The sequence below is a fragment of the Falco naumanni genome, chromosome 5 (assembly GCF_017639655.2).
Source record: "Falco naumanni isolate bFalNau1 chromosome 5, bFalNau1.pat, whole genome shotgun sequence".
Lineage (NCBI taxonomy): Eukaryota > Metazoa > Chordata > Aves > Falconiformes > Falconidae > Falco > Falco naumanni.
Window position 1 is genome coordinate 28,104,173 of NC_054058.1, and position 26,907 is coordinate 28,131,079.

Below are 26,907 nucleotides of genomic sequence, written 5' to 3' on the forward strand. Positions count from 1 at the left end.
CGCAATAACAGCCTCCTCTTTCTAACAGGCAACAAAAGACTAATCTAAATTACATAGGCAGACACACAGATTTTGGCTTCTTTTTCAGCCTCATCTACTCAAAGTTTTGAGATACTTTCCTGTAGTGATCTAAGCCCCACTGCCTTGTCTCACCCTCCTTGGTCACCATAAAGCTTCTAATATTTATCTTCTTCTGTATAGCATAATCCCTTCTAGAGTAAAATGTACACATCTTCAATACTAAGGAGAAGGTGTGTACATGCAATACACCTAAGTAAGAGACCCTTTACACCCACCACCACTGTGTACATAAGAGGTCTGCCACTATTTACTGGCAGGATGAAGCTCCCTCTCTTGTTTACAGACCACTTGGGAAATTCTATTATGCGTCTCCTGGCCAGGGGCTTAGCACTGCACGGAGCAACTGAGTGTCTCCCTGGCAGTGTAATCAACCTCCCAGATTTGGAGCAGGGATTTCTTAATATGCAGCATCAACTGGTATGAGGAAATAAAATAATAGTTTTCAAGCTCCCTCAGCTTCTCACCTCTGGAAGTTGCAAGATGCATCTGCTGGCCTGGATGCACTGACTCCCTTCAGGGCACGTATGTGGATCACGCATTTTTTGACTTCTGTTCAAATCAAAAAAGAGGTAAGATAAGGAGATGTTTCTCTCGGAAACAGCTGTCTTTAGGGATGACATGTCATTGTGGGTTGGTAAATCACTGCATTCAGTAAACTTAGAGGTTATGTATATATACAAATATTTGTAGGTTTAAGTGTGAGAAAGTAAAAGACATTTCCTCTTCTGCTGCAGTCAATACATACGAGTATGCACTGACAGCCTCCAACCAGCTTCTGCTCTGAGGCGCACTGAACATATTTGAACATACAGTTTTGTATATTTGAACATACAGCACAGTTTTCCACTTCTCACTTACATGCTGAACAGCACAATTCCTGCAGTGACCACCACCTCCTCATATCCCATGCACCATCATAATTTACCAGCAATTTAAACAGCCCTAAGCCAAAAAAGCTGATAGAATTACATTGAACCACTGAATTACCATTAACAAACAAACAAATCCCCCCTCTTCTTACATCAACACCAGTCAGCACGACGTTTACCAGCTGCTTTTATACCACGCTTGTGAAGAAACTCCCAGAACATCATAGTTTTACCCACTCCAAATAATATATCCTTTTTTATCAATTACCCCCCCCTCTTCTGGTGCCTGTGAGATTGATTCTTACATACTGCACTTAGAGCAGTGCCACTTTCCTACTTCTGTGGATGTCAAATGAGAGCACACAGAAGGCAGCTGTCTGTCCTAGAAAGCTGGTGGTACAAGTGCCACGTGGTCTTTTTCAAGACTTACATTTCTGTCCTGTCACTGGACCAACTGTTAAAGAATAACACATTGCAATTCCTTTTCCCAACATGTTCAGAGTAAGCATGAGGTCTTGGGTACAGTGACCTACCTCTGGCCTCCTGACTGGAAACACACACAACCTTTTGGCTGACCTTTGACAAAGGGTACCCCACACCCCAAGCAGTAACCCCTCAGTTTGGGCCTCTCTCCAGACAGACAGCAACACACAAATAGCAAAAGGGGCAGCAGAGAGTTACAGCATTAATATATCACAGCTCTTAAGCATGGCAGAATTATCACAGATATTGCTCTGACAGTCAATGCCAGCTGTCCTCACCCTTTCTGTCTGTTCTGTAGATTGATACGAAAGAAGAGTGTATTTAAATATTGCCCAGGAAAAGAAATCACAAAAACATGTCAAAAGCTCCCCATACACCAAACCCATACTTCCATGCCCTGAGGAATGCAAGCAACTCTTAAAATCACAGAAAATGTTTGAGGAAGAACATGAGAAGAGAGGGTTGAAACAGATGATAATCAAAGACAAAGGAAGAAAAGCTAAGATACCAAAAGGAAAGGGCAGGAAGGACAGAAGCAATACTAACTGTGGAAAGTTTGTTTTTAATCAAATATGTATATACTAAAAGATTAATGAGTGAATGTGAGGGAATTAAAACATCCTCCTGGCAATATATGTTATAAATCATTGATGGCATGCAATACTGTCAGTTTATACAGTTGTACAAACAAGCATCAAGATTCCCCACTTTAATTCCCCAGTTTAATCTGCTCAAAGTTTAACATACAAAGTCCTAGATATTGCACTCTGGTGAGCAAGATTTTTTTGATACACAGAGGTGAATGAATCTCTATATAGGTGCAATTATGGGGTCGAGGTAAGCTCAAAAGAGACAAGACATGGAACTAAAGATCAGTCAAAGGAGAATGCTGGTAGAAGCAAACACACACATCTCCACTTGCAGTTGATTGCTTCTCTAGTGACCCAATATAAAAGGATCAGAAATCATTTCCACTTCATTCTGCTTCTTACTCAAAACAATACTGGAAAGTGAAACAGGAGGAGGACCAAAGCCAAACACCAACAGTTTAAATTGTTTTATCCCACTCCATATGCTGAACCACAAAAACACAGGCAGAGAGCATCTCATCTGGTGTTGATGTAAGAAGAGGGGGGATTTGTTTGTTTGTTAATGAGAATTACATTGAACCACTGAATTACATCTACAGCACCTACTGTAGATAAGACACAAATTTAATCTAGTTTTTTTTTTTTTCTCAAAAGTGGCCGATGTTAAATGATTCAGGGTAAGACTTTCTAACCAACCCCCCCACCCCCCCACCCCCCCAGTCTTCTGCACTGTAGCTGGTAACTGTATTCATGCCCTGGAGTGACAGCTCTCCATACTTTCATACACAGAATCTAAGCTGGCTACCAGGATGTGCATTACCGGTGCTCCACTTCCCATCCTCATTCTCCCTCCCTCCAGCACTTCTTAGTAAGCACTGCAGTGTAGCCACCCGCTCTTCCCCCATCCTATCTTAAACATCAGCTCTACCCCTGCTGCAGATGCTCTTGTTCACACAAATCTGATCCACAGCCAGAGGGCACTTTTATACGCCTGAGAGGACCTACCCCTTCCTTGAAATCCAACTACAGCTGCCCTACAGCACTGATGCACTCCCTGACAGCTCCCCGCACCCACCCCCCACCCACCCCCACCTGAGCCTGCATGGTCATTTCCCGCTGGATATGTGGTTTCCTCTGTGTGTCTGCGTGATCCATCAGTTCTGATCAGCTTGTGTCAGTGCCCTCTTCAATGTAAAAAACCCTTGGTATCTGCACTGGTAAGGTATTTTCCCTAAAAAACTTTTCAACCCCCCAAATTCTGGTGCAGTTTAGAACCATGCATTAAAAAAGAAGAAAAAAGAAAGAGCTTCTTCACGCATTTCCAAAGACAAACCCTGCTGGTGCTAAGCACTGGGAAGCCTCTGATAATGGGCTGAATTCAAACCTAGCTGGCAAGGGCATTGTGCAGTGAAGACCTCCTCTGAACACCCTGAGTTTTGCCTTGCAAAAACAGGGTACATTTTTTTCTGTTCTGATTCCTCTCTGTAGGACTAACCAGTCCCTCCCACTGTTCCTCCACCCCATGCAGCCCTCTTTCTTTGTTACTTACAGACTTTTGCGCACTATTTAATCAAAAGAGCTTGTTTCTTTGAATTTTGCTTGAACAGCAGCTCAAAGCTTTCAGTACTGCCTCTAATTAGCTCTAGCCAGCAGGGCACGTTAACTCTCATCAGAGGCTTTTTCTGCATGACAGTGTAATTGCAGACAGAAAATGTGACATACTACTGTGTGAAACATGTCCAGTCCTCACGGGAGACATCCTTTACAGTGGGTGTACAATCAAATACCCCTCCCTTAAATCACACAAATTCATCTACAGTTTTTCTGCTAGCAAAGTGTCCAAGAACCCAGTGCAGCATCTCCTTTGTCTCCCTCCTTTAAGAGGTTAGATTCCTCTTGCTGCTAATGGGAAAATCTCCTCCTCCTCTCCTTCTGTGGCCTTCAAAGCAAAGATTTCAGTCCCAAGCAATCTATGGTCCACATGGCTCATGTAATTTAAAAGTAGTTGCAAGTGGTAACCTGACCTACCCGTGTATGCATAGGTCAGAAGATCCTATACCTACTGAGACTCGTAGACTGCCCAAATAAGGGGCTCGCTGCTGCTGTTAGATCATAAACAAGACATACATGCAGGAATTACTAGGGTGATGACAAGCAGGTAGAACTGCGTTGAAATCTTTCCATAGATTTCACTAGAGGGAGCCCTAAGACTAGAAAATAGTATTAGCAAATAAAAACGTCCCATGCACAAGAGCACTCTTGGATTTAGTAGGAAAATCTGGTGCTGCAATGTATTTGGTAGTTGGACTGCACAGAGAAGCTCGAAGAAGCAGCTCAGATTTGTGTCTGGTGAGAGCAGGAGGAACAAGTGCACTACAAGACAACATTCCAAGCGCAAAGGAAGCACATGTTCACTTCTCTACATGCTGCTGCTTCATACCTGCAGCTTTCTTGCTCCGTGTACAAGCTGCACCAATACATTTGCTTAAAGTCCCTGTTTAAATTCACATCTTCCAGAAGTTCTTCCAGCTCAGATCTAATTACAACAGTTACTGAGCCAAGCACTCTTCACTTAGAAGCAGGGCCTGCCTAATCAGTTCAAAAACTCCAGGTACCACTAGTACAAACATATCAGCTCTGTGACCTGCCTCCCAATCCACTGAGCAGCAAGGGCGGAAAGATTCTGGGGAAAAGTCTGTACAGCTGTCTGTAACTCGGTTATGACAGTATCATCCAAGTAGCATTGATCAATAGCAATGGGGGAAAAGACAGAAGGTAGAGCAAACTCAGAATCTAGGAAGAACTCCAACTAGACAGCTCTGCCTGGTTTCCAGAATGAGAAAATTAGGAAGAATTTTAAAGAACAAAATCAGTAATTCCCTGATTTTTAATATATATTATTAATAATTTATACATTAATAATATATATAATTAATAAAAAATAAATTAAAAACAATGAAGTATTACTGCCTGGTGTCCTTTCAGTCTCTGCTTCTAAATTTTGCAGCACAAGAACATAAAAAAAGCAGCATCTTTCTCAGCGTTCCAACTCATACAGAGATTCTGTCATCTTTTCGCAGCCCTCCAATACTCACCCTCTGCTTATAAACTGTCCTTTGCTGACAGTATCTGCTTCAATGCAAATATCCATGAAGTCTTCAGTGCGCTATGCAAAAAACAGATTCAGAAATCAAGCAGTTAACATTTCAAAATGCCACACCCACGATAATGCAATATGTTCACACAATGCCCAGCTCTTTGTCTAACAAAATGAGGCAGAAGATGCATTTCTGCATTTCATGCTTTTTTCCACTCTCGAGATTCGAATTATAAATTATAGATAGTAATTTCTCATTGATGACCGTTCAACAATAAATACCACGAGAAGTGAAATAACTCACACATTTGGCTTCTTGTTACATTTCACACACTTATTAAAGACAGTAATAGCAGATCACTTGGGTTTACTGCTGCACACAAAGATTTCTGATCAATGGGTCTTTCATGAATTTAAACGAGAGTACAGTGATGCAACATTTGGCCACCAAATACACAGTAAAAGAATCTTAAACAATATAAAGCGAAAGTCAAAGTGTTCTTGATATCATTCCTTTAAACTCCTTACTTGGCTTTTTCTCTATTTACAGCCTGCCCTTAAACCAAGCATACAGCAAAGCTTTTGCTGGGAAAGCAACTTTGATTAAGATGCAATTCCTTTCTTTTCTTTTTTTTTTTAAACATTTCTGTCCTGGCAAAAGTCCTAGTGCAGATGCAATCAAAATGACAAAAGTAAAAATGAATGCATCTATTAGTATAACTTGTTTTATTTCTTTGCTGTATCTGCAGAGGTAGGCTTGGCACTGTCTGAGCTGCTCCTGTATGGCTTTATTGGCTTCTCTTCCATAGAGCAGTCTAAGCATGAATCTGAGGTGAGACAGAAAGACAGGAGTGGCTGACAGCACTAAGCAGATATGCCCTGGTATCGATTCAAGAGAGCTGTTGTTCAGTTTTGATAGCTACAAGGACAATGGCTTCCACAGTGGGAGTTAAAAGCAGTTATAAGGGGTCCGTATTTGTAGAAAAAAAGATGCAGTATCAAGATACCTCCAGATCTAGAAGCAAAAGCACAACTGCCCTAACATAAACTTGTCCATTTCTCTAGGCTATGCAAGACAACCTGAGAACCCTACATCACTTCTTTGTTCAATACCAGTATTAAAGCGCACCTTGAAGGCATAAAGGAGAAGAAAAACCACAAAGACATGGTCTGTGGCAATGAGATACTTTTTCAGTTCTTGGTAGGTCTGTTTTTACTTTACATCACTGACTCCAATTCAGATCAGTGACCAAAACTGTTCTGTTCAAATGCCATCTAGAAACTACTAAAACCCCAGATACTACCCTTCATCTAGCTTCTACCATTACTAGGACACTAATGGTCCAAATCATAAGCCAATGATGAAGAAGAAATTAAGATTTATGTGGCACATACTAAGGAGAAAACAGGTGTAAATTTTAAGACTAGATTTGCCTGAATTTTTTTTTGTCTGATCCTACAAAGACAACGTATCAATATAACACAAATTTTCAGGTTCTTAAAGACCCTGAATTCTTAACACGAAACATGTTGCAGTAAATTCAATACCTCCTGTTAATCTGGGTGTAGTGGCAGTGGAGTCCTGCAGGCTTGAGGAAGACATGAAGAGTGCTCACTGGTACAGGACCACTGTTAGCATTTTCCAGTAAAATTAAAGACTGGCATCTATCCAAATAGCTTTCACAGCAATAAAATTGCACCAAAACACAGACATAAGCTAAAGACAGGTTTTGAACCAGCAAATGAACAGCATGAGCATGCCAAGAAGGTTATGACAGGAACAGTTCCCTTGCTCTCTTGGTTCTACTTTTCCACAACCACCTGCATTTCCTGTCCTTCAACTCACTGTAGCCCTCGTTCTTTCTCTAGTCCCAGTTCTTTTTTGCTCTCTGCTCTGCAAACTGAAAGAAAAAGCCACAATTCCAGATATTCAGGCTCAGCTTCCTTCCAGCACCAGCTGATAAAACAGAATCACTCAGAATCCCACAGGTCAAGAAGGAAAGGGGCACCTGTTTTGATGCTTTGTTTTCTCCTGAGCAATCCTAAAACTTCTGTTTGGCTAGTGAAACCTTCTCATTGCATAAAATCCCACTGCATCCCAGTTTTATGTGGGTCTTCAGTGCTTTTGCACTGTCTCTGAAATTTGCCCATTTCTGGATTCAGTCATGGGCCCCTCCTTGCCCATGTAGTAGTAAGTTTTATTTATATAGACGCAAGGGAGTTTAGCAAGAAAGGAAAACTGTGTGGGCAGGCAGCATTTGGAATCCAGTTATACTACAGTCTTACTGTCAGATCAAGCTGCCTGTTGCGAGTTGCAATGGAAAGCTCAATGGTGGATAGCATCAATTCTTCCCAGTCTTTTGGGGTTACATCCTCAGGGATTTCTGCAAATCAAGAAGAGAACATACCATTAAGTGGAATTTAATTACACAGATCATCTTTGCACTACTATGAAGCACAAAACGTCAATGCCAGCCACAAATATCACTCTGACCCATTGCGATCACTAGCTTTGTTTCTTTCAAAGATCAAAATCTTAAGAAAGGAAAAGAGAGTTTGGCAGTACTGAAGGGAAGAAAAAAAAATACCACCAGCACTCACACAGTAGCAGGAAAGACTATCAAGTACATTACATGGCAGCCCTGTGAGTCCTCACGGCCAAGGATTAACAGATCTCCTTGATTGATGTATTACAGGAACATTCAGAAAACATACGAAGCACTGCTACCAAAAAACCAGGAATCTAATCTTCAGGATGCTGTGGTAACACGTATTTTCTATAGAAGGAAACTCCACAGTCCAGTTCTCATATAGTTCGTGTTTCTGTCTAAATCACCTCTGCTAGCCAAGAAGGAATGAGAAGTGCTTTGCATAACACCAGACTGCGCAAAATACACACTCCCCTTCCTTCTGGAGTCTGCCACATGCACTGCCGAGCTAACAAGCCAACCTAAGAGAGGCTCACAGAGTACAGCGAAGAAAATTTATGGGACACAAAGAAATTTAATGTACTAAGAGAAACCTAAGGCTTCTGCATGGCCCAAGTTTTATCGTTCTATTTTAAGTAACATTTGTTGCTCTGTGTCAGCAGCTCCCCCCATCCTGCAAAACAAGGGCTGCTTCTCTCTCCCCAGCTCACTAAGAAGCCATTCTGCAGGAGGAAGATTTCAAGAAGCTCACCCATAAGTGCCAAGTATCACCTGCGGAGGCTTCCATAGCAACGGCAAGCAACTGTGACCCCAGGGAATGCCCTGGATTCTTTACAAATGCACTTTTGTTTATAAGACCACAAACACTGGCAGGACTACACTGCTCCTCTTCTGGCCAATACCACGGTAACTATCTTGACAAAGTCACAGTTTTAATAGGTAAGTAATAATAACATAAAAATGAGAGAGCAGAGAAGTAAAGCAGAAAAACACTCCCCTCTGACCTATTAGAGGAGTAAAGCCTGCCTGTGAGTTTATGCCAAAACACACACACCTTTTGGAGGAGATGACCAGTATAACCGAAGTCGTCTGTAAAGCCTCACATACAAAGGAGGTCTGGAAGGTTTCTCCTCTGGCTCTTCTGGAGGTCTCTCGGTTGGACCCAGATACATGAGAGCAGCCTGATGCTTCTGAGGCCATTCCTTGGATTTACATGGAAAGGAAAGACAGAAGATAAAGGGCCTTTCGTTTAGCACCTACCTGTTTATTCTGTTTAGCTCTTTAGCCTATTTATTCTGTGCTCCCAAGTACTCCTGCAGAGCTACCCAGATCCCACCATCAGCTCGGCCTATTTCATGATTCTCCAGCCTCCAGATTCGTATGAGAGCGAACGCTTTTGCAGCTTGAAAAAGATTACCCACGGTTCCCAAGTCTATTAACCTACTCCTTCCCCCTATAGGAGTGAGGTATCTCCCCCTCTGCTTATAGAGGGGGATGTTTTCTTTGCTGTTGCTGTGTGGCAGGGTGATACAGCTGCTTCTTGCTGGAGGGAACAACCAAAACCAGCAAGGTCAACATTAATGTTTGAAAGCATAATTGGTTTCTGCATGGCACAAAGACAACCTCAAAGAGCAACTGCACAGCAGGGTCTAGTGCAAACAAAGACTACAGTGCTGCGTGCAGCCAAGGGGCACTAAAACCCAGCAGGCCTTTGTTCTCCAACAACTCAAACAATCAAGATCTGACCTTATAGTCAGCTGCTTATAGACAGCAATACAACAGGTCTTAAGGCAAGTCAGGTGAGCTTTATTAAGCATCTGAGGGGAAAAAAGAAAAAAAAAAAGTAACACATTATTCTCAATGATATTTCAGATTTCAGTGCCAGAAACTGATGGGCTACAGAAGAACCTTAGCTCCTGAAATACTTTCAGAAGCTGACAAAGTTTATTTCCTCTCATTTTGTTTTAAAATTAAGTTCTGAAATGCTCAAAATATTATTCCCTTCATAAGTCCTATATGATTGCTTTTTAAATGTATATACTAAAACAATCCAGCCAAGAGGCCACATGTACTAAATGCAATTATTTTTCTATGCACAAAACTTTAGAAGTAGTTTTAGGTCATATAGCACAGGTGGTTAAGCTAATTCACCTCACACCTCTGCGAGCAAGGAAAGACTCCGTTATCATACTTACATAATAAACAGGAAAAACAGAGGTTGTACCAGTAAGGGCAATACAAACAATAAGTATTAATGATTAAAAGGAAAAGCAGTAATGCCGTGATTATTTAAGCCTGTATATTTTAGAAGAGATGATAACACTCATGACAATGTCCCTGCTAATATCAGAGGTGAGCTCTTCCCCCTTACACTTTTTACAGCTACAGGTCATCCTGCTTCAAAGGACAACTACAGCAAAACCGGAAAAGATTAAGTGCACAGTAGCAAAGACAAGCCAGGAAAAGATTAAGCTCAAAATGCTGGAGCCATTTCTTATAGAAATTAACAAAATGGTAACATAAGCGGCACATAAAGCAACAAATACCACAATTAGGGGAGACGAGGCAGAAACTCTACTATCTTAATAGCAGAAAAAGTGGGCACTTCTCTTTAACTTTCAGCAGGTTAAACAGATCTTTTAAATGTACAATGAATAGCTCACCAATGAAATCCACCATCACTGCCACTAACTGAGGCTAAGGACTCAATAAAAGTGAGAAAGGGGCTAAAGGGGCTGGAGAGAAGTGAAGAACAGGTTTCTACCTAGAATGCCAGCATACAGAATAATAATCCTGGGGATGGGGGTGGGTGGTGTGACATCTCAGTAGCAGAAATTTACCTAGTTATGTGACACAACTGGGAATGATTTAAAAGTCTGTGGCCTAACAGTTGGTAGGATGCATCTCCACAATATGCAATAAAGGATGAGGTTGGAGGAAACAAACAAAAACCAACAGCTTCAACCAAAATAAAATAAAATAAAACCTTTCACAGACACATTACAATTTAACTCCCTTTTACAGGAGCTTCCTATAAAGGAAGCTTTGGCACTATCACAGATGGCATGGCTGGACTGCACTATCTGACCCACCGTACCAGCTCCTGGATATTTCCACAGCCTTTCATGAGGCTACTTATGCATTCAGAGAACTGGAAAAGCATGTGAATGAAAATACCTCACCTTTCATGCAGGTCAAATTTTAATCTTTCCAGGATCAATTTTAAGCAACAGAGAAATTTAAGGTGAGATATAAGCTATTAATCTTCATGTGCAATTTACTACACACGGAAGGCTGATTATCAACGTGCATGAGCAGTCTAATTATAGACACTTCCGTCAGATGAGTAAATCAGAATGAAATGTTATATTAGAAAAACTGTTGAGAAAAGGTGACAGAGCACTTCAGTGTTTACCTTCATCATCACTACTGCTCTCCTTTCAAAGTGGTTACTGGCTCCCCCTGGTGATCTTGCAGCAACAGATCCTCGTTAAAAAATTATTTTTTTAAAGTATTCCTCCTCCCTTCATCTCTTCGGAAGGTAAGTCTATCAAGTGGTAGGTTTATTAACAAGTCGACCTTCACTCCAATTTTTTATTTTTACCAGAATCCTTCACAAAAACTTGCAGATAAATTATACAAAGCATAGTCAGCCTTTTCATTTCCCAACTACAAACCCACTTTGCTCACAATTACCCTTTACCTTAAATGTACTGAAGAAGTGAGCTGCTTTGGTTTTCAGAGGCCCAAGGTACCAGTACCTGAAAAAAGAACACAAACAGAACTTCTTAGATATCTTGGGGTTGATACTGGGAAAGGGAGAAATCTTGTATGAATTCAGACTTGTTTGCCACTGAAGTTAGTGCTCCCCTACAACCTTTAGCTCTGTGATACTGCAAGATCATTTCTACACATCACCAGCAGCTTAGCAGTGACATCCCTTTCCTGAGTTACAGAACACCAAAATGCAGTATATAATCTTCACTACAGGCAGCGTGACATCTCACTAGCAGAAATTTACCTAGTTATGTGACACAACTGGGAATGATTTAAAAGTCTGTGGCCTAACAGTTGGTAGGATGCATCTCCACAATATGCAATAAAGGATGAGGTTGGAGGAAACAAACAAAAACCAACAGCTTCAATGACAAAAGAACAGAGCCAGCAAACATTCATTTGCCCCAAAGGATTCTCAGATCAAAATCAATGTTTTACAAAATAAAAATCCTGCCAGCCATACAGCACTGTATAGAATCTAAAGATGTGACTATATTTAGGCAGGCTTGGCACACATTTTTATCACTTGTCTTCCACCAAAGAAGGTCAACAAAGCATACTAACCACCACCAGCTCAAAAGTACTGCAGATCTAAGTATATCATTAACCACTAAGGCATGCAACTGTCACACCACTCCCATCAAGCCATGAAATTGTCTGCAAAATTAATAAAATCTCAAAAAAATAATATAGCACAATGTCTCCACCAGGACAGAGCTTAGCAGAGGGACAATCAAGCCAAATTTCTGGAACTGTGGCTTAAGGCTTAACTCTCTGTAGTAGGGGCCTTCTTTTCAGTGTAAGATCAGTTGTACTGGAGTACACCAAATGTTTATTTAGCCCAATAACCCATCTTTCATGGGGACAAAAAGTGGATAAAGTGGAGAAGTATAAAAACAGGACGAGCACACATGGTTCTTGTCCCAGGCGCACACTGAGCACCCATTCATTTGTGGCTGAAGTGCTTTCCAAGCTAGACTCATTTTCTGTGCATTCAAAAACATTCATGGAAGAGAACCAGTTTTGAGGACGTTCATGCTGCCCCACGTACAAAAAGTGCCTCTGGCACTGAGTCCAAAAGGCTCTTAGGAAAGGGAACTGCTGCAGGAAGAGATGTTAAGGCTGACACTAGGCAAAAACTAGGGTATGAGCAGGAAGGCTAGTAAGAATGCTGAGGGAAGAGAATTGCAGTTCCTTAATCTTGGGGCTGCAATTAGCAGGTGGGCCTGCAACACAGCTACACCGGCACCTACACAAGCTACCAAGTATGTCCCTTGCTTCCCAAGGACAAACACTCTGACCATTTACTGCCTGTCCTCCATCCCACATCACTTCTCAAACCTACTCAAATATTTGCTTGACAGATTCCAGAGGTCTGCTACCTCTTGCTTTCTGACAAAGACAGCTCATTCACAAACCACATGGTATTTCCTTATAACTGTGCAGCAGAGGCATGTGCTACAATTCCTCCATAACAGTTTGAGAAGTGAAATGCTTTGGCCCTGCTGCTCCTTCACCAGATAATGCTAGTCATTTGATACACAGACAGTGAGAGGCATATTAAATGCCCATTTGGAGAAAGCCCAACAATTATTAGTTTAACATTCAGAGAACAGTCATCAGACAACACGGTCCATGCCATTTCTGGCAGGAACTGAAGGGCATTTCTACTGCATCTGATATCCCTTGTTGGAATTAAGTTACAGAGTCTGTGCGTGTCTTTTCATTGGCAGCTGATGAAAAACAATGGCCAATTACTTTACTTAGACTTTACTCAAGGGAGAGCTTTTCCCACCGAAACAATCTGAATAAAGTTCCAGAAGTGAGCACCACAAGGCAAGCAGAAAGTAAATACTTAAAAGAACAGGTCAGCACCAAGTTTTTATTTCAAATGACAAAAATGCTGAAACGCCTTACACTCTCATGTGTGTAATGTGAGACCTAACAAGAGTGGGTGCCTCTGCCCGTCAAATGCCTACACTCAGAAAAGACTTAAAGGGGATATGTAATTTCAGGCAACAGATGCTAAAAAAAGGTACACTTTCAAAAAACAGTATTCTCTTACTTGCTAACTTTAACTCCTGCATCTCTGTAAGATCCCCATCTTAAACCAGTCACCGCAAACACAGGCTGTTCCTTTTCCCCCTATAAAGAAAAATACACATTGTGAAATTACTTTCTCTTATCTTGCTCCCAACTTTGGTTTTTGCAGCGAGAAAAATAGCATTTCTATGTAAAACTTGATTTTTGATTAATCCCAAAAGTGAAACTTCACAGAAGAAGTATGCTAAATAGCTAACAGCAATAAAGCTAAGCAGAATTTAAGCATTACACATTCCATCTGCTCCCAGAAAGGAATATAAGAGGTGAAGTTTTGAAGGGATTGACTGAGTTTGACTGCACACCCAACAACAGCCATTTCATTTTGTGGCTATTGACAGCCAAAAGCAAGGAACTCTGAACAGTGACACTAGGTTCTCACTGCAGAAATGTACATTCTACAACATAACAGAAAAATAATATTTAAAAACACATGAGGTATAGTCAAAGGTTTTCCCATTTTACATTTTTCAGGTTGTAAAAGAAAGCTATTAACTCCACATTACATACGAATGCATTAAATCAGCTCAGACAGCTATTGTTATCTCTCACCATTTCTACAGAAAGAGCAGTGTTACCAAGTTTTGTATTCATCAATACTTCCTGAGCCTCAAAAAAAGATAATTCAGGCATTCTAGTGTTTTCTCTGTTTTCACAGAACGGTTGGAAGGGAACTCTGGAGATCTAGTCCAACCCCCTGCTAAAGCAGGCTCACCCACAGCAGGTTGCACAGAGTCACATTCAGGCAGGTTTTGAATGTCTCCAGAGAAGGAGACCCCACAGCCTCTCTGGGCAGCCTGTTCCAGTGCTCTGTCATCCCCAAAGTAAAGAAGTTTTTCCTCATATTCAGATGGAAATTCCTGTGTTGAAATTTGTGCCCGTTGCCCCTTGTCCTGTCACTGGGCACCACTGAAAAGAGCCTGGCCCCATCCTCCTGGCACTCACCCTTAAGATATTAGTAGACACTGATAGGATCCCCTCAGCCTTCTCCTCTCCAGGCTCCACAGGCCCAGCTCTCTCAGCCTTTCCCCACCAGGGAGATGCTCCAGTCCCCTAATCACCTTGGCAGCCCTCTGCTGGACCCTCCCCAGCAGTTCCCTGTCTCCCTTGAACTGGGGAGCCCAGCACTGGGCACAGCACTCCAGGTGCGGCCCCACCAGGGCAGAGCAGAGGGGCAGGATCACCTCCCTCACCTGCTGGCCACGCTCCTCCTGATGCACCTCGGGGTCCCACTGGCCATCCTGGCCACACGGGCACACGGCTGGCTCGTGGGCAACTTGCTGTCCACCAGAACTCCCAGGTCCTTCTCCACAGAGCCGCCTCCCAGCAGGTCAGCCCCAGCCTGTGCTGGTGCATGGGGCTGTTCCTCCCTGGGGGCAGGACCCTACACTTGCCTTTGGTGAACTCCATCAGGTTCCTCTCTGCCCAACTCTCCAGCCTGTCCAGGTCTCGCTGAATGGCAGCGCAGCCCCTGGTGTATCACCTGTATCACCTGCTCCTCCCAGCTCTGTATCTTCAGCAAACTTGCTGAGGGCACCCTCTGTCCCTGCATCCAGGTCACTGATGGTCAGTTGAGCAGGACCGGACCCAGTGCTGATCCCCGGGGAACACCACCGGCTACAGGCCCCCAGCTGGACTCCGTGCTGCTGGTCACAGCCCTCTGAGCTCTGCCATTCAGCCAGTTCTCAGCCCGCCTCGCTGCCCACTCATCCAACCCACACTGCCTGAGCTTACCTATGAGGATGCTATGGGAGACAGTGTCAAAGGCCTTGCTGAGGCCAAGGCAGACAGCATTTACCACTCTTCCTTCACCTAGCCAGACATCCGCTCCATCACAGAAGTCTATCAGGTCGGTGAGGCATGATTTCCCCTTGGTGAATCCATGTTGCCTACCCAGATAACCCTCTTTTCCTCCACATTCCTCCACCTGCTTAGACACGACCTCCAGGAAGAGCTGTTCCATCACCTTTCTAGGGACAGAGGTGAGGCTGACTGGCCTGTAGTTTCCTGGGTGCACCTTCTTGCCTTTTTTGAAGGCTGGAGTGACACTGGCTTTCCTCCAGTCCTCAGGCACCTCTCCTCTACTCCATGAGCTTTCAAAGATGATGCTGAGTGGCTCAGCAATAACATCTGACAGCTCCCTCAGCACTTGGGGGTGCATGCTATCAGGGCCCATGGATTTGTGGGTGTCAGGTTTGCTTAAGTGATCTCTTAACATTTAGAATGATGTCATAGCATACAGTGGAGACATGACTGCCACCAGAACTACTGATACCATAAACCAAAATTCATGACAGCATTACACAGAGGAAAAGCAGTCCACATAAACAGAACAACACGAGAACAGGAAAGGTTTAGGAATGTTGGGTGCCAAAGAAGCAGATGCTTTTACCTTGATCTGCAAGACATCAAGTGGAACTGTCTCTCCCTTCAAAATGGCCAGTGTAGCATTAGTAATATGTCTGCAAAACAAACAGGAAAGAAGCAAAGGAAAACAAACAGGAAGGAAGGAAAACAGTGAATTTTAAAATGACATTGTTTTTCAGCACACTCCACTACGAGTCCAGGTGGGGCTTTTTTGCAGCAAACACAACAACCCCAGGGAAGGAACTCTGACAAGTGCTGCACTTCCTTGAAATCAGAAAGCAAACTCAGTGCCTGCAACATATGACAAAGCCTGCATCCTAACAAACAGCAAAAGACCTGAAAAGCAAAAGGAAGTTCTCAGCCTAAGCTTTTCAGAGATTCCTCTTTCTTCAGCTAATCTGGCAGATCGCATGTTAACTCTTACTTGCTGTTCTGGATACTTTACACACTAAGGTCCCAAACCACATTTTTATTTTACCGTTGGCAAGTATAGCAACCTGGAAGAGAAGGTGACGGTCATGAGACTGGTCTTAATTAATTTGCCTGGGATTAAATTGCCTTGCTATGTTAATTTGTTTTGAAGTTTTTAATCAACATAAATCTACCAATCAACAGTGTTTATGTGTTTTCGGTCTCCACTAAGCTGTGGACAGTAGCTAAGGCACTTTCTCATTTCAAGCCATGAAGCGCAGCACTAAAGACTTTGTAACCAAACTGTTCAAGTTCATAAAGATGTCTATGTTCAGACTTCGAAGCATATATTTCATCAAAACCTCTTCCTTGTTTTAAAAATTGGGTAAAATCTAAATTCCCCACTGCAGGTATTTCCAGTGTCTCAGCTAGACAGGTAAAAAAAAAGGAAAACCAACACTAAATGCAATTTTCAGATCCAGCCCAGTATTCATGTGAATTGGCAGGAGAGATTGCCCTTGGCTCCATCAGGACTAGAATACTGAAGCAGAGAAGGAAGCTGTTTTTCCCTCAGCCCTTCTTTTCTCCTAACTGTTATCTTTCTGTAAGATCTCTACAATTCCTACACTCCAAGGGTAATAATAGTGCTGATGGAACCAAAGCCCAAATATTTCTTTGTAAAATATCACTTCTGCACTTCTTAAACCAGGTTCTGTTACTGGTGTGGGTTGTTAAGCAATCTATTGACCAAATTCCTTTCAACTTCATCAATATGCTGCAGTCTCACCTGCACAGCTCCTTGGGACAAGAAGATCCTTCATTTCAAACAGCTTTTTTAGAACGAAAACATAAATTATTATTTTAATCTTAGCTGCTGATTACAGCCTTGTCCGTCTTGCAGAGCTTCAAAGCACTCTGGTAGTTTTAATGAAGGATGTTATGCCAGTTGGCTCGTGGGTTTTATGTATGATGGATACCAGCAAGGGTTCCGCAAAGAAGAATGTTAATGAGTTACTGGGAGAACCAGAGAGAAGAGATTTCAGGAGCAAGGAGAAATATATTCATTAGTATGGGAAGAGAGGAAGGGAAAAACTGAAAAGAAAAGAAGTGAGGGGAAGAGAAAGATTAGTTGACTAGCCTTTTTACATTAGAGTGGACAAAACAATCTTACAACCAACCAAAATGCAAGCAACAGATACTGCCAGACTGGATCACATCCAAGCTCCCAACAGGTAAGATTCAGGCTGTTGGAGAGTTGCCAGCATCAGTCTCATCACAGGGTTGGGCAAGATATCCTGCCAAAGTCAGTAATAAGATCCAACCTTCCCCATAAAGATATTCTTGTACACCTTACTTTGCAGGTGCTAACCAGTTTATATGCAGACTGGTTTCTAGAATTCTTAAGCTGGAGAAGGGATGGAAAGCGGACTTCTTTTTCTTTTATTTTGTCATATTGTTGCTATATCCTTGTCATATCCTTTCTGACTATTCCCAAGAGGCTTGATCCTTTTAATCCCCCCCTTTGTTTTTTTAAACTCTGAGCATCACACAACCACACAGAAATTAGCCACAGAAATTGTTCTAATGTTCTAATAATACATACATGTCTTTCTTTTAATTTTTAGTCAGTTTTTGGAAGTCATTAGCTCAGGCAGGTCCAGATAATCACCAGGCTTTGCCCAGAGACTGCCAACTTCTATGTAACATAGAAGAAACAGAAAAGTATCAAGCTACGGAGAAGTGCTGCTCCTTGAAAACAAATGAAAAAAAAAAAAAAAGCCCCCTTTCGGAAACATAATACTTACTGGACTTGGTTCGTGCTCTCAGGGTAGAGAGTGTGGCTCAAAGTGGAAGTCTTTCCAAGAGGTATGAATCCTATAGGAATCTTACTGAAGGCAGCCTGGACACATGAGGAGAGTAAATTAACATCAGCTAAACGAAGCTTCCTGTGTGGACATCACAGTTGTGTCTGGTATCACCCCTCTGGTGCTAAGCAGCCAGGCACTTCCTTAAATAAGGCAGTAATACATAATGGCTCAGAACATGGCATCTAAATCTGTGAACTCACCACTGCTACCTGAGTACAAAGGAGCTCTCTGGAATCATTAGGAGCATTGCTACATGCAGGCTGGCAGCCACGTCCTAACTAATGCACGGATTCTGTCAGCAATCTGCCATCTTTCTTAATACTGACGGTGACATCACAAGCTCTGAATCCCATTTACCACTGCAGGAATACCCCCCTGACAGAGTAACCTTGCATGGCAAAGAGATCTTCTCAGTTAAGGGAAGGAAATTAATTGATTCCTCTGGCACCCAAACCATGAAGCAGCAGAAGGTCTAATTTTCAGAAGTCATTGACCATGTTATTTTTCTGAACTACAGTTTAGCAAAAGGGCTTGTTGAAGGAGCAAGTTATTGCACCATACCTCATAATAAACTGTGCTTCTTGAAGCATGTCAGAAAATCAATGTAAACTACCATATATCACAATGCACCATCTCCCTCCTGGGCACTGCTGTTGTCAGCATCATGATACTGCAAATCTGCACTAAGTAATGCGCCTCTCACGTCATGCCCACCCGTTCTCCCTTGCTATCTCGTTGTCACCTGCAAGTCTCAACACATCTCAAACACCCTTCCCTCATTTTCTGTAGAAGTCTCACAGTGACAGGCTGTTTGCAGCTCATGCAGTCACGCTCTGCTCCCCTGGCTGCCAGGAACAGCATTTCTGGAATACCTTGCACAGGCTCTTCTTACCCAGGCAATGGCAGTATGACATACCCAAGTAAAAAGGGAAGCAGAGGGGAGCAAGGGGGCTGAGCTGCAGATCTCTACTCCTAGAACAAAGTACTATGAAGGACAAGAAGAATTCCCCGGCCAAAGGCATACAGTGACACAGTGGCAATACTACAATGCAGTATTCCACCCAAAACAGTGCCAAATGCAGAATTTTCTGTGCCACGGCAAATTAATCCAAGCTACATCAAGATAATAAGTTAAAAAAAAATAAAGAAGAAAAACTAGCCAGTAAAGCCTCTAAAAAGAAAAAAAAACTTTTCTCCCAGTATCTTCAGGTTAGAGAGGTCTCAGGAGCCAACTATAATAATATTAAATTTAAAAAACCTAATGTCTCAGAATTGATATAGCCAGCGCCCCTTTAAAAATACTGGCTTCATTGCAGAGTTTCTCTTGTCACATTCAGACAAAAGCAACTGCCTAAACAGATACAATTCTAGCTGCCAAGGATATCATCATAATCTTGTCTGGATCATTTAATTGAGTTTTTGCCAGCTCCGGCCAGAAGGTTTTGGGAACAATGATTCCCTCCTTTCTTCAATAATACTGTCCTCCCTCTTTAAAAAGAAAAATCTCTCTCATTTCCATTCAGAGCGATCCACCTTGAGAGGTTAACATTTGCTTTCTGCACCCATCTGCATAGGTAGATATTCACCACTAGAAAAAATGGCAAAGCAATTGTCAAGCAATAGGAGCATGGCCATAACTGAATTCAGTTTCAAGCTTGTACAAATACAAGAAAAACATGTACTTTCGCCTGATGCGTCTGCCAAACAAAGCAGCATACACAGCTGGTCCATGGGTCTTTGAAAGTTGTGCATTTGGCTTCTCCACAATCCCTGCTCTGACGCTGGAAACTTCTCAAAGCTGTAGCTTGGGAGCCATTACACTCCCTGAGAAAGGGAATGAAGAACAATGGGCAGAATTGCAGGACAGTAGCATGCCTGACATTAGGCAGCAATCTGGCTTCAGATTAGTAAGCAACAAATCTGCAGAAGACACCTGAGGCCAAAAGATCACAGTGGATGCACAAGACACTTCCTCTAAGAAATACACAAAATTTTAAGAATGATACTTCCTTACCTCATCTGCTCTGCGGAGAAGCCCAGTTATGACCTGAAAAATGTAGGAAATTCTCAGCTCTGATAATTTTGTTTTTCAGTTACAGTAGAAAGCTACAAAATTCATACCCATATTTACTCTGGAAAAGATTTAAGGAGCAGCTACTCTTACGGAAGCTGCTACAGTTGCTTACATGGGAAAGGAGGCGTGTTCAGTGTGCAAACATGGTGGATTTGGCAGGGTTGTAAGTGTGCATGAGTATATTCTGGCACCACCACCAGTGCCAGTGTAAATGTTCTAACACTGAATAATGCTCTGCATAACGCAAAAATAGCACTGGTCAGTGTGCAATTAACAATAAAACCAATTCTAAGACCAGCAGAAACTTACAGATGTATTCTGACTGCTTTCTCTTAAGGTCACTGTATTTCATTTAGCCATTGCCTTATGAAGCCAGTAGTTAGCATTCCAGGAAATGCTTTAATAAAATACAGTCTTCCTTGAAAAATGGAGTATCCCCCAGGTCTGCTGGTAGTTTGCTCCTGTCATTGATCATCTTGACAACAGGCATTTATTAAATACATACCATGCTTTGTTATCACTCCCACATAACTTTTAAATTATTTGATTCCCATTTAGCAAAATATGCATTCCTCTTGGGGAGTACAGATAGGAATGAACTTTGAAAATTAAACCGTTACAGCCACATTACAGAAATAAAAAAATTTAGAATCATGTCTCACCACATAGTTTTCTCATTCTAGAATAAAATTCTGGAATATAGCTATGTCACATGCTCCTGCACACACCCCCCCCATCACTTTTAGAGTAATAACAACTAGCACAGTCTTCTTGTCCCCAGAAGATTACAACATTGACTAAAGCCACAGATACTAAAATGGACAAATCTCTAGTAAAAGTTGTTGTGATGTTCCTACATCACACAGTCTCAAAACTTGTCACTCAGCCTGACTCTGATTCTCAACAAACCAGGGCAAAGCTCCAGCAGTACCTCTTGTACTGTGCCATCTCCTCCTGCAATAATGATCAGATCTGTGTTTTCCATTAATTCCAGCAGCTTTTTTGCTTGTCCCTCATAATCAGTCTGAAGAAACAGAAATCGAAACATGAGAATTCAAGTGACCACTTCTAGAATTTCTCTTTTATAGAAAAAAAAATCACCTACCCACTGGCTTAACAGTCATTCTCATATAAGCATGCAGTACTGTATATCACTTACATTCACTGAAATTTCTTCAACTTATGAAACAAGTCTGCTGCCTAATACAGTGAGTGCAAGCAAACACACACACGAAGGCTAAATGAAACATCAGAGTTAATCTCATTCAACAGATCTAGAATATTGCAGCAATAATCATATTTCTAAGTGGTTTTACATTGAAACAAAACCAGAAGGAAACCATGCTCTTGCAGAAAAAGTCCCAAGATGTTTAGTAGCCAAAGTACTCAAGAGTGTCTCCTGAAACATAGCATCAGCTACAAAAAAGGCTAATGTTCAACAGCAAGCTGTTCGTAATGGGTTTAGCAATAGAGAGTACGCTGACTTTAGTCTAAACTATCAAGACCGTTTTCAGCAAAACAAATGTCTTTTACAGAGACATCTCAGCCTTGGCTACTGAGCCAGCCCTGGGCTGAAGCTACAAAGCATCAGGTTTTAGTCTTGCGAAGTAATTTTTTCTCTTAGGGTGGGACTATGTATTTTCAATGATCAGATAAAGGCATTAATAAAAACAGCACTTTAACACTAAACCTTGTGAAAAAGATTCCAAGACAGAAAGAGACATATTAGAGTACTTCACTGCTAGAACACAGTGACTATTAACCAATCCACATACCACAGCCTCAAAAACCTTCAAAAAAAGATCAGAATCCCTTCATGTTTACTTGTTCTTCTCTTTCCAAAGACCACCTCTCTGCTAAGTCACACTGTTTAGAACTCAGTGTTCTGCTTTTGTGATGGGAATGTTGAATTATTTGGGGATGCACTGAGTTATTTTCAGTGCAAAAATAAAAGGTTATTTTTAATTAATCTGAACAGTTCCACTGCACGTCAAAATTCCTCACTTTTGAATTCTGCAAGTTCAGGCACAACTGACAATTTCAACAGTGATGGGCACGCACCATTAGCCAGCACTCGAATATTTAGTTTTCTCTCAAACATGAAATACAGAAGGGCTGCTTTAGACAGACAGGCACGTGTACTGCTTTAGCTGAAAATTAAAAATTCAGTATGCAGTTTGTAAATTAACTGTGAATTAAAAAGATTAAGTACCAGCTTAATATCTCAGTATTTATTTCTTCCCACAAAATGTCTACAGGACAATTGAGAATTTCAAATGCATCCAGAAATTAATTTCGGTTCTTGAAAAGGAGAAAGCAGAGCAGACAATGTATCTTACGTTAGCAGAACCTATCAGTTCTTACCTTAACCACAGTTACATCCAAGCCAGATAAGTGCAAAATTGGAGCAGCATTCTTTTCAAAAAGGTTCCTGGCTTTGCTAGAAATAACAAGAGTTAAAACTATTTAATTAGTCTGGTGGCTAAAAAAATTAAAAAGGAAAGAAACAAATGAGTAACAAGAAGAAATATACTTAAAAACAAGCATACAATCTACACAATCAGTCACTCAACCTGCCAGTCAGGAACGATGAGATTTCATTTGGTTCAAATGTATTAAATTTCTAGGCTTATATCTCAGATGTCAGTTTTTTTGTTGCAGTTTTAATAAATGTAGAAGAGGTTATCTAGCTTTCTGCAAAAAAATTTTAAAAACACAACAAAATAAATCAAGATCTCCAGAAAGAAATTTATTAGAAGATTAATGATTTACAGAGCACCAGGCTTTAAGACCACAGAGAAGGCCCATTTAGGTTTTCAAAAATGTTTTCTTTTTAAAAAAAAATTACTGTTACATATTATTAAGTAAGTTTAGAAGTAAAATTTTATCTGACCTTCTTTTCTTATAGGACTGATACATTTTCTGCCTGTAACCGCATAATAAAATAATCATGCCATTAACTATTATTTGCTTACAACAAGTAGAAACATGAGACTAAAAGTCAGAGACTAAATTTATTAACACTTTGCATTTTCCAGTCATGGGTCTTTTGAACAAAAGCACCTAAGTCCAAGCACTTCCATGTCAGTTTTGTTATTCCTTTCATACTGCTACTAACAACTCCCTGCCCCTCCCCAAGATGGAACTGATACAAAGCTTAGCTGATCAGCAGAAAGAGACACACATCATATCCAAGAATATTGTTTTTCTGCTAACGAGCATGCAAAAATAGCAGCTGACCTCTTCCAGGAGTCTTTCTCTGAGCCCGTATTTAGCCTCTTATTTTGTGGGCTCATCCCTTTCAAGGACAGGTTCCTTGAACTCACTGCTGGCTAACTTCAAATCAAGGTCATCTCTTATTTCTATAGTTTTTGAGGACAGAAACGTGTCACATACACAAGTTTGGAAGGAATACAAAGGATTTCCATATGCAAAAGAATGACAAAGGCCAAAACATGGGATAAAAGAAAAATTAAAAACGTATGTACGTTTAGAAATCATTCTTTCACTTCAAGCATCTAGCTCTATTTCTCATCCCAATATTTTTGGTGAAATAAAGTTTGGCATAGTTACACAGCACCAGCTTGGCACCAGAGGGAGGTAAAAATGAGCTCAAAAATCTGGCTGGCTTTTATAGTGGATGGCAGAGCAAAAATACATAAAGAGTGCCTCACATATGAGTGTAGGAAAAGGGAAATGTTACCCTTTGCAAGCTGCTGGGTTGAGGAACACTGTTGCCTTCTTCAACGGCACACTCGAAGGGATCAGCTGGTTGCCAAAAGCCTAAGTAAGAGAAAAAGAGCACAGCTCGATTTACCTTTTAACCATGTTGGTAAAACAGTTCAAAATAATGTATCTCTACAAATGTCAACAGGCTTTCAAGTCTCATGACATTCAAATGACTTGAACTTCAGCCATTGTACAGGTGTCCTATTCAAAGACCTCCACCCTTAGCACAGCTCACATCACTATCACAAGTACTCTTCAGCTCGTTTTTGCAATCCCACCACCGTTTTGTTTTTGTTAATCTCTGGTTTTCAGCCATGGGCAGAGATCCAGGGAACTACCCTTGACTCCAAGGTTACTTGATTTTCCTTCCTTATGTAATTCTCACACACCTGCCTGTCACCCTCTTACTGCATCTTTTCCCACCTCTGTACTTAATTTCTAGCTCTTCTGCTCATTTTTTTATTTTCTATGCTTAAGTTTTTGAACATACGAAAGATAATCACCAGAGAATCAGCCCTTAACTATAAGCAAGGTCAGTTTCTCAGACATTTTTACTTCCTAATGTCTCCATATAAAAATCACTGAATTCCTCTTCAACTTTCAATCCAATTCTGAATAGATGCCTCTATTTTAAATTCTTTGAGAGTTACTCTACACAGTCTCTTGTACTTTTTAGCCATTTGTACCTATTTCCATAGCTTTTCAGCACGAGAGGCAAGAAAAGGCCAAGCTTGTATGCATGTTACTTCCCACTCCGTAAACCTCTCTTAGGTCACCAAAAGGCATCCTCAGTACCACATCACATTAAACTCGTTTTGAGTACAAGGATGACAACGTATTCAGCAGTACTATCCAGAAGCCCCAGAAATAAAGTAGGAACAAAAGACTACTGCACTAAACACAAGACACGGTCAATTCTCCCTGACTTTTTCCCCCTCTACCTTGAAAATTAATCCCCCCTAGCAGGAATTTTTATATTGAACAAGGTGGACACTGCACAAAAAGCACAATAGATTTTAGTCATTGTTAGCTGCTTAAATTTATAATTGATTCCACTTGCCAACTTTGCTCAGGAAACCCCAATTAAAAGCAGTGTACAGCTGGCTGTGTTGGTTAAAACATTCAGATTTCTTCAAGAAAGAAAAAGGAATTGAGAAGTGTCTGAGAGTAAAGGAATCTTCAAAGAAAGGGAAACAAATAAATAGCTCTTAAAGTCTACTCAAAAATCAACTGGAAAACAGACGAACTTATTTTATTGAAAATGTTGGGCAGGAACTGGGAAATAAAGGGGACCTCTAGCATGTTACAGCTGTTAGAAACAATTAATTATTTGCTTGCAGGGCACAATGTGATGTATTTGCTTCCTCTAAACAGTAAGGTTCATGAAGAATTTATGAGTAATGACATAGTCACTTCTTTATGTAATATACTTAGACATTTCTTACATACAGGGGCATTTCTAAAGCAAATGCTTATTTTTAAGACAGGAAATAAAAAAATAGTAATGCAAAATTCTAGAAGTATTTTTTTTCAGAGCACAACATAAGGAAAGACAACTTAAAGCCAGGCGTTACAAATGGTTATTAAAAACCTATATATACACACAAAGGTAAAATTTAGGAAAGTCAATGCCTTTTTCACTTCCTTGTCAAATGCACACTTCCAGGTATTGCATTTGGACTTCGAAGATGACAATCACTATTTTGCAACTATGAAAACCTCTCTATACAAATATTTTATAATTCTTTATGAATACTAACTGCTGGGGTCTGCAGCGGGTCTGCAGGCAAGTTAGTTGACTTCAAAGACCTAGCCGTGTACCTTTAAGATGGCCACAAATTGTCAGGTATGTAAACAGGATGTGGAGAATCGGAACTTAGAACCGCAGCATACGGGCACCTACAGCAACAGCAAATAGCAAGCAAGAAGAAGGACACAAAAACCTATCAGGGTCTAACACCTGCACTGTCTAAGATATATAAATAGATTGTATAAACAATAACGGCCATTTTGTCCGAATCCAGCCACGCAGACATGGTGTTTCTTTTAAGTCTGCCTCGACTTGCGACACCACAACTAACAGAGAAACTACATTACTTTACAGAAAACTATCCCTGCTTCAGAGACTGAATTGTTTGCCAGTTAAACAGACCCCTTAAACACATGCCCTGAGCTCAGTAACAACAAGGTCAATCAGTGAGACCACATTCGTAAAGGAAGTCCACAGTTAGCTGACGCTGGTTTGCCCAGAGAATGAGGTGCAAAAGGTTTAAAATATGATAAATAGGTTCTTCATTATGGAATCTTTCTATGATCATTTGCCACCCCGAGGCTGTCATCATAAACTGATATTTAAATTCAGACATGCATGGTGGAATCTTTACATGAAATACTGCTGTAGCGGGTACTTTGGCAGGAAGGTGGGTGCCTTATCAATTTGGTGTTGTAACTTAAAAATTTGATGTAAAAATAATAGGAAAACCCCTCCCCCTTCATCCAGGCTAAACTTTTTCTTGGCCAAGCCTACCTCTTATTTTTTCCCAATCCTTATGCAGCACTATAAGCACAAGTAGCATTTTTCAAACAATTACAGATGTTGTTATTCTGAAGAACATATCAGACATTTAATGCCTTACTGCTGTATTGCTGTGTGTTTTCAAGCAGTATTTGGCACGAACACATCAGTGAGAACGGAAATTACAGCAAGAATTGATTAGTAGGCTTTCTGGTTCACTCCTTTCTAATGCAGGAGTCTTCTGCAGGATCTTTTCCCAGGCTTTAACCACTGAAATTGTAGGAAGCTTTATTGACAGTGCTTCTGCGCTTTCATTTATAAGAATAAGCCATAATGGAATAGTTCCAATCACTTAATGACTGGAATTAAGAAACAGGAAAGTCAGAATTTCCACAGTAGAACTATCTTCTTGTACCAGTCTTTCTATAGCAGTTACACCTTTTTGACAGCATACACACCCAGATCTTTTAAGTTTTCCTGACATACCACTGCATCATTTAATTTGGTCAGTATGCTT

At 41.1% G+C, this 26,907-nt stretch overlaps 1 protein-coding gene across 1 annotated transcript in view; it reads right to left on the reverse strand.

The window, feature by feature from the left end:
* AGK (acylglycerol kinase) overlaps nucleotides 1–26,907 on the reverse strand; it is a 38,646-nt gene that overhangs the window by 1,611 nt on the left and 10,128 nt on the right. Inside the window, exons 3-14 of the mRNA XM_040594343.1 lie at nucleotides 23,850–23,929; nucleotides 22,511–22,586; nucleotides 21,078–21,170; nucleotides 20,087–20,119; nucleotides 18,010–18,104; nucleotides 15,819–15,888; nucleotides 13,392–13,471; nucleotides 11,253–11,310; nucleotides 8,604–8,751; nucleotides 7,407–7,504; nucleotides 5,119–5,189; nucleotides 546–630 (exon numbers count right to left, since the gene is read on the reverse strand). Of these exons, the coding sequence (XP_040450277.1) occupies nucleotides 546–630; nucleotides 5,119–5,189; nucleotides 7,407–7,504; nucleotides 8,604–8,751; nucleotides 11,253–11,310; nucleotides 13,392–13,471; nucleotides 15,819–15,888; nucleotides 18,010–18,104; nucleotides 20,087–20,119; nucleotides 21,078–21,170; nucleotides 22,511–22,586; nucleotides 23,850–23,929 (987 nt within the window). The remainder of the gene's footprint in view (nucleotides 1–545; nucleotides 631–5,118; nucleotides 5,190–7,406; nucleotides 7,505–8,603; nucleotides 8,752–11,252; nucleotides 11,311–13,391; nucleotides 13,472–15,818; nucleotides 15,889–18,009; nucleotides 18,105–20,086; nucleotides 20,120–21,077; nucleotides 21,171–22,510; nucleotides 22,587–23,849; nucleotides 23,930–26,907) is intronic.